The sequence below is a fragment of the Amblyraja radiata genome, chromosome X, assembly GCF_010909765.2.
Source record: "Amblyraja radiata isolate CabotCenter1 chromosome X, sAmbRad1.1.pri, whole genome shotgun sequence".
Classification (NCBI taxonomy): Eukaryota; Metazoa; Chordata; class Chondrichthyes; order Rajiformes; family Rajidae; genus Amblyraja; species Amblyraja radiata.
Genome location: NC_045999.1, coordinates 6,673,831 through 6,686,740, shown reverse-complemented (window position 1 = coordinate 6,686,740; position 12,910 = coordinate 6,673,831). Strand labels below are relative to the sequence as shown.

The 12,910-nt window shown below is 45.6% G+C and overlaps 1 protein-coding gene across 1 annotated transcript in view; it reads right to left on the bottom strand.

The window, feature by feature from the left end:
- The window catches only part of tubgcp4 (tubulin gamma complex associated protein 4), a 34,262-nt gene that overhangs the window by 8,801 nt on the left and 12,551 nt on the right, over positions 1–12,910 (bottom strand). Inside the window, exons 8-13 of the mRNA XM_033014749.1 lie at positions 10,421–10,586; positions 8,195–8,319; positions 5,682–5,732; positions 3,213–3,318; positions 2,810–2,917; positions 7–136 (exon numbers count right to left, since the gene is read on the bottom strand). Of these exons, the coding sequence (XP_032870640.1) occupies positions 7–136; positions 2,810–2,917; positions 3,213–3,318; positions 5,682–5,732; positions 8,195–8,319; positions 10,421–10,586 (686 nt within the window). The remainder of the gene's footprint in view (positions 1–6; positions 137–2,809; positions 2,918–3,212; positions 3,319–5,681; positions 5,733–8,194; positions 8,320–10,420; positions 10,587–12,910) is intronic.

Here is a 12,910-nt window from a genome sequence, read left to right as displayed (position 1 = left end):
ACTTACTTTTCCAGCACAGCGGGGCTGAACAAGATGTGCAAAGGCCACTGCACTTTGTACGAGAGACCCAGAGCTGACCAGCCAGACGTCGGGGCTTCACGAGGGGAAGATGATGCATCACGACTCTGTGTTGAATCTACATGTGAATGGGGTTGGAAGGAATATGCAAAAATGAAAAGGCATAATGACAACCAAAACTAGGCAAACAGAATGAAAGCACAACAATATGCATTTTGGGCAGTCTGCACCCTAGCGGCATAAACATTGAATTCTCCCATTTCCGATAGCCCTTGCTGTCTCCTCCCCTTCTCAGCTCTCCCTCAGCCCTCGGGCTCCTCCTCTTCCTTTTTCCTTTTTCCTTTCTTCTCCCCGCCCCCCCCCCCCCCCACCCTCCATCAGTCTGAAGAAGGGTTAATCGGCCCGAAACGTTGCCTATTTCCTTCGCTCCATAGATGCTGCTGCACCCGCTGAGTTTCTCCAGCACTTTTGTCTACCTTCGATTTTGCAGCATCTGCAATTCTTTCTTAAACAATATGCATCAGACAGGTCTAGAGGGATATGGGCCAAATGCAGGCAGGTGGGCCTAGTGTAGATGGGACATGTTGGTTGGTGTGGACAAGTTGGGCCGAAGGGCCTTTTTCCACACTGTATGACTCGTTGACCCTAATTAAATGTCTTGGGGGATGAGCAGAGGCTAATAACCGATTGTTGTAAAAACTCTTCTGGGTCACCGATAACCTCCGAGGAAGGGAAGCGTTGACCATAACGGCTCGCTTACACGCAATACCAAACATTGGTGACAGGGCAACAAATCAGCACAACCTTTAAACCGAAGATCGACACAAAATGCTGGAGTAACTCAGTGGGACAGACTGCAATCTGAATCTGAAGAAGGGTCTCGACCTGAAACGTCACTTATTCCTTCTCTCCAGAGATGCTGCCTGTTCCGCTGAGTTACCCCAGCATTTTGTGTCTATCGTGGCATACAACACATCCGTGTTCCACAAGAGAATATTAAAAAAATTAACAGCCGTACATTATATCTTACATAATATCATAACTATAGTATTCAGTAAATTTGGTCGGAAATAGTCTCTCGGTTCAGTTGACACACAACAAATGTAAAAAAATACTGATATTTGCACTGATATTTAACATCAAGGTTACGGGCCGATTTATTGTTGACACTTGCAGAAATATACACACAATATATACACCTCCAGAACAGGCACAGTGTGGATTAAACACCAACTGCATCAAGGAGATGCCACTAGCCCTAAAAGACAAGGATGCAAGGGATAGTTCCACCTCCCTTGCTTCATTGCAGCTTGCTTAACTTTTTTTTCTGGGGCAGGTCGGCAATTTGTGCCAGTCAAACAGCACATGCTGAGGCTCAGGGCTGTGTTCAGTGCACACAGCAAAGATCCTATAGCAGAGATGCTGCCTGATCCGCTGAGTTACTCCAGCCTTTTGTGTCTGTCTTTGGTTTAAACCAGCAAGTGCAGTTCCTCCCTGTACAAGCTATGTGCCGTTTTAACTGAATGGATAACTGAAGTCGGGTCAGGTCAAAGATAGGGTTGGGTTACTGAAATGGCGGAAATTATGCTTCGTTGCGTACTACACGTCAGTCCATTGGGTTTTACAGGAGTGGTCTCTCTTGCTCTGCTCTAGGATCTTGGGCACACAGTAAACAAAATGCGTAGGAAGGAACCGCAGATGCAGGTTTAAATCGAAGATAGACGCAAAATGCAGGAGTAACTCAGCGGGACAGGCAGCATCTCTGGAGGGAAGGAAAGGGATTGGGCAAGAACCGTGAATCACCACCAGCGACACTAGTGGCAAAGAAGGCGGATGATATATTTGCCTTCATTGCTCGGGGCATTGCATGTAAGAGCCTGGAAGTACTGGTGCAGCTCTGAAGTCCGCATTTGAGTGCAGTTCTGGTCGTCCCATTACAGGAAAGATATAGAGGTTTAGAAGAGGGTGTGAAGGAGGTTTACTAGAACGCTGACTGGATTAGAGGGTTTCACCTACAAGAAGAGGTTGGATAAACTTGGAACACTGGAGGTTGAGGGGAGACTTTATAGAAGTATATAAAATGCTGAGCGGCATAGATAGGGTAGACAGTCAGAACCATTTTCCCAGGAAGGAAATGTCCAACATATAGGGAATAGCAATAAGGTGAGAGGGGGAAACTTTAATGGAGATGTGGGGTGCAAGGTTTGTTTACACAGAGAGTAGTGGGGCTTGGAACGCATTAGCAGGGGTGGTGGTGGAGGCAGATATCATAGCGGCATTTAAGAGACTGTTAGATGGGCACATGGAAGTGCAGGGAATAGAGGGATATGGATCATGTACAAGCAGTTGGATCAGTTTAACTTGGCATCATGTTCAGCACAAACATCATGGGCTGAAGGGCCTGTTCCTTTGCTGTACTGTTTAGTTTAGTTTAGAGATACAGCAGGGAAACAGGCCCTTCTGCCCACCGAGTCCGCACTGACCAGCGATCCCCACACACTAACACTATCCTACACACTAGGGACAATTTACATTTATATCAAGCCAATGAACCTACAAACAAGTACGTCTTTGGAGTATGGGAGGAAACCGGAGATCTCAGAGAAAACCCACGCAGGTCACGGGGAAGAACGTACAAACGCGCTACACACAAGCACCTGTAGTCAGGATCGAACCCGGCTGTGAGGCAGTAGCTCTCTCGCCACGCCACCGCGTCCCCTCTCTTCTACGTACTATCCATTATGTAACATTCACATAGACAGAACACAAGAGATGTGTGAACCTCATCTACCTTTGGGGTTTTTCCCATGGTACTCAACAGTGAGGTGCAGGAGCGGGAGAAGATTGTCATCATCCAACAGGACTCTGTGTGCGGATTTCTGGAACGCGACGTTAACATCTGTAATGTAGTCATAGATGAGAGAGTTAGAGGGGCCAGAGAGGATAAAACAACGTAGATACGTTTTTTCTTTAAACTCTTCTTTTGCTGCGATTATTTAAAATGATTTAAATTACATATTTTAATAATATAACAGCATAAGAACATGAGAATAAGTAACCTCATTCATTCCACCTCTGCTCCAGTAGTTTAAGCACCCTTTCCCAAATAATCCCCATCTCCCACGAGCTGTTTTAACATCCTACTCCTCTATTACTAACTGGAGCCATTCCTTCCAATTATTCGCCTTATTTACCATGTTCAGTGACTGCTGTTGGTGGAGTCTTTAATAAATGCTGTGCACTGTCGATGAAAGCCTGAAATAGTTCACCTCGACCCAGCAGGTAGAAATCTTTGATTATCTGGAATAGAGCACAGGATAAATGTAAGAGCACTTGTTAATAATCCATAGTTTTTAAGTCAATGGTTTTTACCATCAAGTAAAAACCATTGACCTTTGATGCTGGAAAATCGAAGGTAGACAAAAATGCTGGAGAAACTCAGCGGGTGAGGCAGCATCTATGGAGCAGAGGAAATAGGCAACGTTTCGGGTCAAAACCCTTCGAAACACTATAGGGAGAGGTTGGGGTAGCTAGGATTTTATTCCTTGGAGAGCAGGAGGCTGAGGGATCTTCTTGCGTATGGCGTGCAGAGCCTAAAGTTGTAGGACAACTTGTTCTTATTTGATCTTATTTGACTGTGCACGCCAGGTTGATTGCATTCATCGGATCAGGGCAGACCACGTGAAGGTTGCAATCTCCCACCCCGGCTGAGGGATGATCTTATAGAGGTGAATAAAATCATGAGGGGAATAGCTGGGTGAATGCGCCCTTTTTCCCAGGGTATGGGAATCAAGAACTAGAGGGACAACTCTTGCACACAGAGGGCAGTGGGTAGATTGAACGCGGTGCTAGAGGAGGTAGTTGCGGCATGTACAATTAACATTTTTTTAAAAAGACATTTGGATGGGTACATGGAAAGGAAAACTGCAGGCAACTGGGAATAGCTTGGATTGGCATCTTGGTTGGCATGAACGGATTGGGTCGGAGTCTATTTTTGTGCTGTGTGACACTATGACTCTCACTTTAATTCTAATGCCTATGAACATTGTGGATAAAAAGAAAATGAATAAATGTTAACCATACCGGCATTAGGTTGAATCATTGACTCCCACATTAGATCAAATATAAAAAGTATTTGATTTTTTTTTTAAATCAGGTAATAAAAGGATTCACTGTAGGCGTGTACTCAGAGTGCAAGATCTATTTGGAAATTAACTGTACGTACCCAGGAATCAACATTGAGTCACATTTATATAACCGTAAAGGTTTAGCAACATGAAAGCCTTGAAATAAACATTACATTCAGTGTACATACAGTGGAAGCTTTTGGTTGCCTTGAGATATTAATAACCACGGGCCGTTTGTTACTGCATGCAGCAGCTCTTATTCCACATGTATCTTACTTTGCAAATCTGAGCTCAATTAATGGAATCTGCTATTCTTCCATATTTAAAGACTTGTTTCTTTATATTTGGTAAGTCAGGTGATGGAGCTTCAAGGGCCTGTCCCACTTGGCTGTCACTTGCGCGTAAATTACGCGACATAATTTACGTGTCACGACGCACGACGTGACTTACACGTGATGCGTGCATGGTGCGCATTACGCATGCATGGTGCGCGTTACGCACGCATGGTGTGTGATGACATAGGCAGTGACACGCGGCCGCGCACGGCGTCGCAGGATTTTGTGATGTACAAAATCTTCGCGCGCCATTTGCGTGATGAGCAAATGACGGCCAAGTGGGACAGGCCCTTTAGTGCTGGAACTAAAGTCTGTAGAAGTCTGTGGATCGCCCAGAAGAGCTATAATGCATTATTAATGCAGACTAAAGCCCCATCAATATGCCTTACTGCAACTCTGTTATTTTTCCATTCTTCCACCCACCAGCTTTTGATATACTAAACGTAGCTGTACCCTGCGAACGGCTCGATTGTAATCATGTCTGGTCTTTCTGCTGGCTGCTGAGCTTGCAACAAAAGCCTTTCACTGTACCTCGGTACACGTGACAATAAAGTAAACTAAACCAAACCTTTTGTCCGTGTTGCGAGTTCAATACTCACTGAAGAAAGAGCCAAACATTTGACCTTGGAGGGCAAAGGTTGGAGGGCAAAGGGGAATGCCACTGCCTCCAAGCCCCTCTCTTGACCACGCATCTTGCCAACGTGAAAATATACCAGCATGTCTACTATGCCAACGGCTCAAAGTTAAAATACTCACAAAAATCAAATTTTCTGACCCAAAATCTGCAGATGCTGGAATCTTGAGCAAAACATAAAAGGCGGCACAGCTGGTAGAGCTGCTGCCTCACAGCGCCAGAGATCTGGGTTTGATCCTGACCTCGGGTGCTGTCTGTGTGGAGTTTGCATGTTGTCCCAATGACCGCGTGGGCTTCCTCCCACATTCCAAAGACGTGCGGGTTTGTAGATGAATTGGCGTTTGTGAATTGCTGCTCGTGTGCAGGGAGTGGGTGTGAAAGTGAAATAACATTGAAGTCGTGTGAACGGTGTCGCTGGTCGGCATGGACTCAGTGGCAGTATCTTTCAATCAATTCATCCACCAATCAACGGGTCAGGTAGCATTTGTGGACAAAGTGGGCAAGACTAGGTTTTGGGTCGGGACCCTGCATCAGACTGGCCAATTTCTGACCACTGTTCAGTCTCACCTTAAGTTGTCCCAGCAGTCCTGCCTCTTCAACCACCAATTTCCACAGATGCTGGTGAAAAACAAAAAAAAAGCAGAGTTACCTAAAGACCTGATTATAACATGGAACGTGGGAATGCAGTAACATCTGAACAAATGTGTCACAGCAACAGTCTCTAAGAACTTGAATTACCTGCTTAAATTTTCCAATCAATATATTCCAAGAGCTCTTAGTACCTTGAGCATCAGCAAACTCAGGCATTAGTGGACAATGTTTAAGAAAGAAAGATGCTGGTAAAATAGAAGATAGACACAAAATGCTGGAGAAACTCAGCGGGTGGGGCAGCATCTATGGAGAGAAGGAATTGGCGACGTTTCGGGTCGAGATCCTTCTTCAGTCTGAAAACGGGTCTCGACCCAAAACGTCACAAATTCCTTCTCCCCAGAGACACCGCCTCACCCGCTGAGTTTCTCCAGCATTTTGTGTCTACATTAGTAGACAATTGTCCATCACTCAAATGCAAAGATTCTTCAAAGCTGAGCGTAGCCCAGCCTATTTCCACACCCATCCAGACCATCCATAGATCTTCCGATTGGAATGGACACAAATGCTGAGAGAATGGAGCGGCTGGGCTTGTACACTCTGGAGTTTACAAGGATGAGAGGGAATCTTATTGAAACATATAAGATTGTTAAGGATTTGGACACGCTAGAGGCAGGAAATATGTTCCCGATGTTGGGGGAGTCCAGAACCAGGGGCCACAGTTTCAGAATAAGAGGTAAGCCATTTAGAACGGAGACGAGGAAACACTTTTTCTCACAGAGAGTTGTGAGTCTGTGGAATTCTCTGCCTCAGTGGGCGGTGGAGGCCTGTTCTCTGGATACTTTCAAGAGAGAACTAGATAGGGCTCTTAAAGATAGCGGAGTCAGGGGATATGGGGAGAAGGCAGGAACGGGGTACGGATTGGGGATGATCAGCCATGATCACATTGATTGGCAGTGCTGGCTAGAAGGGCCGAATGGCCTACTCCTGCACCTATTGTCTATTGTCTAAAACTTGGCAATGCGTTCACCTGGGCCTATTCATTGCACTGTGTAGGAACTGCAGATGCTGGTTTAAACCGAAGATAGCCACAAAAAGCTGGAGTAACTCAGTGGGACAGGCAGCATCTCTGGAGGGAAGGGATGGGTGATGTTTCGGGTCGAAACCTTTCTTCAGACGATTCACTGCACTGCTGTGTCAATGCAACCCAGCAGGATTGGGAGACCACTTGACTAAACTGCTCAACAAAATAGCAACAGAAAAATGCTAAACCCTCAGCAACTCACCTCAGTAACCTGCAGGTGCAAAAAAATAAACAGGTTTGAGAGAGATTGGAGTAGTGTAATTGTATCCTGCCGATTCTCAAAGATCAAATATAATGTTGACATAATCCTGAGCTAAGACTTCACTCTGAATATTCCAAACAAAAGAAAAATGCTGCCTTTCTTCTCTGTGCAATTAATTTGTTCTCATGACATTTTCAATCATTTACATAAAACCTAAGACCATAAGGAATACTGGGAGTAGATCATTTGGCCCCTTGAGTCTGGGCACTGCGACGCAGCGGGAGAGCTACTGCCTTACAACGCCAGACCCAGGTTCGATCCCGACTACGGTGCTGTCTGTACGTTCTCCCCCTGAACTGCGTGGGTTTTCTCCAAGATCTTTGGTTTCCTCCCACACTCCAAAGGCGTACAAGTTTGGCCTGGTGTCAATGTAAAATTGTCCCCAGTGTGTGCGTAGGGTAGTGTTAGTGTGCGGGGATCGCTGGTCGATGCGTACTCGGTGGGCCGAAGGGTCTGTTTCCGTGCTGTATCTCGAAACTAAACTAAACTGAACTTTGACAAGATATTTTTTTACTTCAAACAGTATTTTTCTTCCCTCTCCCCATATTCCTTTCCAGCAGTTTACAATGAAAAGATCCAGATGGTGGTGCTAAATCTTTGCCTGGTTCCTGAATGTTCCCTGTGTTTGATTTTTGACATTTAGATGCAAATTGTGCTTTGTTCATTAAACCATCTGAGCATGTTCAGTTCAGCAGACTCAATGCACACTGGTAAATGCTATGGAAAACAAAACTGTAATGTCAGTCACAATTAAACTATTTCCAATAAAAAGGGCCTGTCCCACTGTACGAGGTAATTCAAGAGTTCTCCCGAGTTTTCCCCTGATTTGAATGCCCGTAGCGGGTCCGTAGGAGTTCGTGGATGTCCCTTAGCGGCTCGTACGAGTAAAAAGTATACATTTTTTTCCTCACGAGTATTTTATTTACTCATGGACATTTTTCACAGTGTTGAAAAAACATCACGAGTTTACCGGATTTTCCGAGTACCTACCGTTATTCGTACGAGCCGCTACGGCACATCCACGAACACCTACGGACCCGCTACGGACATTCTCCGAGTTCGAATCAGGGGAAAACTCGGGAGAACTCTTGAATTACCTCATACAGTGGGACAGGCCCTTAACTCGTTGAGTAAACTCTCTCTCACCTCAGCCACCGTACTTCTGATCCTGTCAATTAGATTTTCAAAATCCACGAGATTGAAAAGGGGTTGCTGTTTGAGCGTGTGAAGCTCTGCCGCAAAGATATCTTCCTGGTTCTTCAAAATGGACCCTGCAGCACACACACAGAAAGTAGAGAGCGTTGAGAGGCTTGGTGTGCAGGGACAGACACCGACAGTGGCCCTGACAGCGGGTTAGCCCGAACATAGACACAATAAGGTGGAGTACTTCAGCGGGTCAGGCGACATCTCTGGAGAAAAAGAGATAGGTGGTGTTTCGGGTCGAGGCCCTTCTTCGGTCAAGATCATGTCGTGAGAACATGACTACAAATCCCAAGAGTTATTTATTTAGAATTTAAATAGAAAAGATAGGCAGAAAGTCACTAACATTAAAAATAATAACATGCGACCGATATCCTTAGACAATGGGCAATAGACAATAGGTGCAGGAGTAGGCTATTCAGCTCTTCGAGCCAGCACCGCCATTCAATGTGAACATGGCTGATCATTCCCAATCAGTACCCCGTTCCTGCCTTCTCCCCATATCCCCTGACTCCGCTATCTTTAAGAGGCCTATCTAGCTCTCTCTTGAAAGTATCCAGAGAACTGGCCTCCACCGCCCTCTGAGGCAGAGAATTCCACAGACTCACAACTCTCAGTGTGAAAAAGGGTTAGGTGCTGCCTAACTCAGCGGGTTAGGTAGCATCTGTGGATGGAAATGGACAGATGACGTTTCGGGTTGGGACCTTTCTTCAGACTGGAAATTGGTCGCAACCCAAAACATTGCCTTTTTATCTCCATCTACAGATACCACCTGACCCACTGACTTCCTCCAGCAGTTTGTTATTTGCTCATGATGTACATGGTACATCTTTCATTCACTTCCTTTCCAATCACATGGACATGGAAGGTTGTGGCTCTTAATCAGTTGGGGCTCCCAAGAGTGAATGTTCCCAAGACTAGTTGTCCTATGGATGACTTATCCAGTTATCCAGTTGTATCAAACAGCTATTAACTCCCTCAAGAAGGACTAATTTTCACGATTCAATCTAGACCAGTAAGTTTTGGCATACTATTCAATTAGATAATTCAATTCAATTCAATTCAATTCAATTCAATTTATTGTCATTTGGACCCCTTGAGGTCCAAACGAAATGCCGTTTCTGCAGCCATACATTACAAACAAATAGACCCAAGACACAACATAATTTACATAAACATCCATCACATTGCTGTGATGGAAGGCCAAAAAACTTTTCTCTCCACTGCACTCTCCCCCCCCATGTCAGAGTCAAAGTCAAAGCCCCCGGCGGGCGATGGCGAATTGTCCCGTGGCCATTAAGCCACGTCGGGTAATGCAAGGTCGCGCACCGGGTCTTGGTGTTAGAGCCCCCGGCGCGCGCTCGCAGAGCCCCGCGGCCATTCCAAGCCGCGCGGGGCGATGCTGTAAGGCCCCGCTCCAGGAGCTCTTCAACCCCGCAACTCGGGCGGGAGAAGTCGCCGCTGCGGAAGCCCCGAAAAGCGGTCTCCCTCCAGGGACCCGCGGGCTCCCGGTGCCGTCCGCCAAACCCGCAGTTGCAGGCACCGAATCTCCGGGGGTCGGGCCGAAGCAGCGTCCACCACAGCTCCACCCGCTCTGGACTCGGCCAGCTCCGCGACGGTGAGGTGAGTTCGGCACCAGAGTCCCCGGTCTTCCTGTTGGAGGCCGCTCCTCGTTGCAGCCCCAACGACAACGGAGACCCGACAAAGAAAAGGTCGGGTCTCCCGTGCAGGGAGAGATTTAAAAGTTACCCCCTCCCCCCCCCCCCCACACACATACCCCAACAAAAAATAACAAAAACTACATAAAAACATAGACATAAAATAATAAAAACGCAGACGGACTGCAGAGGCCGCTGCTGACGAGAGCCGCGCCGCCTACCGTCACAGTTAATCCTGCTTCAGCCCAATCTCCAAGTTTCTAAGAAGGCTTATATTGTCCAAGACAATATGAATACCTCTCTCTGCTTTTATTGTTTCTCTTCCCCTCCCCAATATCCATCAGTCCAGTGGCAGAGAAAACGAACACAGACCCCCTCAGCTGGGGACCAAATGCCCTGATGGACATCAGGATCAAACCAATGACTTCTCCAAGGCCTGATGTAGTTTGGCCACACCACGAGCATCGAGGGGAGCTATGGAGGGGTCAGGCAGGCATCAAACCCTGAGCCCTACCTGCACGAGTGTGATTCGCGTTCTGATTCTCAAACATCTGCACGGACTCCCCCACAAACAGGATCTTCTCTGCCACCCTCACTGGGATGTATGAGGGCAGCATCTCAGCTCGCAGTGAAAACTGCTTCAGGGAGGTGGCCAACATGTTCTCCTCTTCGATTAACCGCTGTGGGGAATATACACAAATATTGATAACAGGGACAGCTATATCTTTCCCAAATATTAACACTACTTACAGACATAATTCACCTTCTCATCCCTCATAAAACAATTTGCATTTAGGGTGGCACAGCGGTAGAGTTGCTGCCTTACAGCACCAGAGACCTCAGTTCGATCATGACTACGGGTGCTGTCTGTATGGAGTTTGTACGTTCTCCTTGTGAGCACGTGGGTTTTCCCCGGGTGCTCTGGTTTCCTCCCACACTTCAAAGCTGTGCAGGTTTATAGGTTAATTAGCTTCGGTAAGTTGTAAAATTGTCCCTTGTCTGTGTAGGTTAGTGTACGGGGTGATCGCTGGTGGATGCGGACTTAGTAGGCCAAAGGGTCTGCTTCCACACTGTATCTTTAAAGTCTAAAGTCTATAAGGATCTTTCTGCACCTCCGGATTATGTGGGCCATAATCAAAGGTATAATTTATGGACAGGTTGGCCTGAAAAGTATAAGACTTTAGTAATTGTGAACTGTTGTTAAGCAAAGTACCAACAGAGGTTTTGAGCAAAGCAACAGGCTGTGAGGCTGCTAAACCACCTGATTCTGCTACTTTGCACTGACAATTTAATAACTCTGGCACTGGCCACTCAAATCAGCTGCCCTGGACATTTTAATGACGGTTTTTATTGTATTTTAATGTTGCTGTTTTACCTGCTTTTAACTATTTATACTGTTTCATCAGGGACTGGATTGTTTTTACTGTTATTATGTGTGAAATGTTTAAGTTTCATGTGCGATGCTCCGGTATTCCCTGGGAAACTTCTTCTCATTTTGCACTGTACAATTGTTGCTTTGCAAGATGACAATAAAGGTTGATTGATTGACCCCACCAACACTGTTGCAGTTCATACAATATTGCTGTGGCATCTTTAGCAAGTGGGTCTCAAAGATAGAAGCATAGAAACATAGAAAATAGGTGCAGGAGGAGGCCATTCGGCCCTTCGAGCCAGCACCGCCATTCATTGTGATCATGGCTGATCGTTATTTATCGCAAATAATGCTAACAACTATTTATTTGTTTCTGTGCTACTTCCTGTGACAAAATGCACTGCATTTCAATACATAAACTTTGTTGTGTAAAGTAAAGCAACACACTGAGAAACAGATTGGCCATTAGGACTGTAAACTCTAATCTCACCAGGGACTAACTTACTCCACCAATTTACTGTTGTGTTGTGTCTTTTTAAAATTGCTGTTTTTTTTTCTAATAATGTTATACTGATTCTGTTCTATTCTGTTCGGTAGTTTTTGCACAATCCGCAGGCATTGCCACTTTCATTTCACTGCACATCTTCTTCTTGATGGCTCTTCTCCTCTCCATTCCGTTGATGCCCAGAGCACTCAAGGCTTTGTAGAGCGATTGCCCTGCAAAATACACCACAAGACTTCTAGACCACCCAATCTATTTGTGAAGTCATGAGAAGCTCTGTAGAAATGCAAACTTTTCTTCGCAATTTCAGAGCTATTCCACGACAAGGACAAATGTTTATTCCATCAGCACTGGAAGGGGTTGGTGGGGATGCTGGCGGTGGTGGTAGGGACAGTAGGTTGGCTGCACAGAATGCACATCACCTCAAGCCGGGCCAATTATGGAACCTTTTCATTACAAAGCTCTCCCATAGCTCCCAGAACTGTGAGGCCACTAATGAAAGAGCAACTGGCTCATAGGAGAAGTCCAGCTAACTAAAGACAGCTGACTGGACATCAACTGTGGTACAGCCATTAACCCAGGGCAATTCATCAGTCAATTAATTCTGTTCTTCCGTGCTGTCAGGTCGAATAACTCTGTCAAGTCAGTGTCCCTGACAAACTCAGTTTAAAAATCACAGACATTACAGCAGGGAGGTAGAATGATGGAAAAAAAGTTGATGACATGAACCATTCTGCAAGGAGTGAATATTTTTTAAAGTAGTTTGAATGTGACTGTAGTTCTTGCAAATTCAACCATATCCAAAATCACATACAGATACAATCATTTATACAGAGAGAACTGTAATTAAAGCTAACAAAGATAATGGATATTAGCGTTATTGTGTTGCTTTTATGGTTTGCAAGACCCTGGAGTGAAAGTAGGGTCCTTGCAGCTGATAATGAAATATTTCTTCCATGCATAATTACCTCATATTTAGTTTAGTTTAGAGATACAGCGTGGAAACTGGTCCTTCAGTCCACTGAGTCCGCACTGACCAATGATCACCTGTTCGATGTTATCCCAGTTTTGCATCCCACACATCAAGGGCAATTTATAGAGGCCAATTAACCTACAAACCTGCACATCTT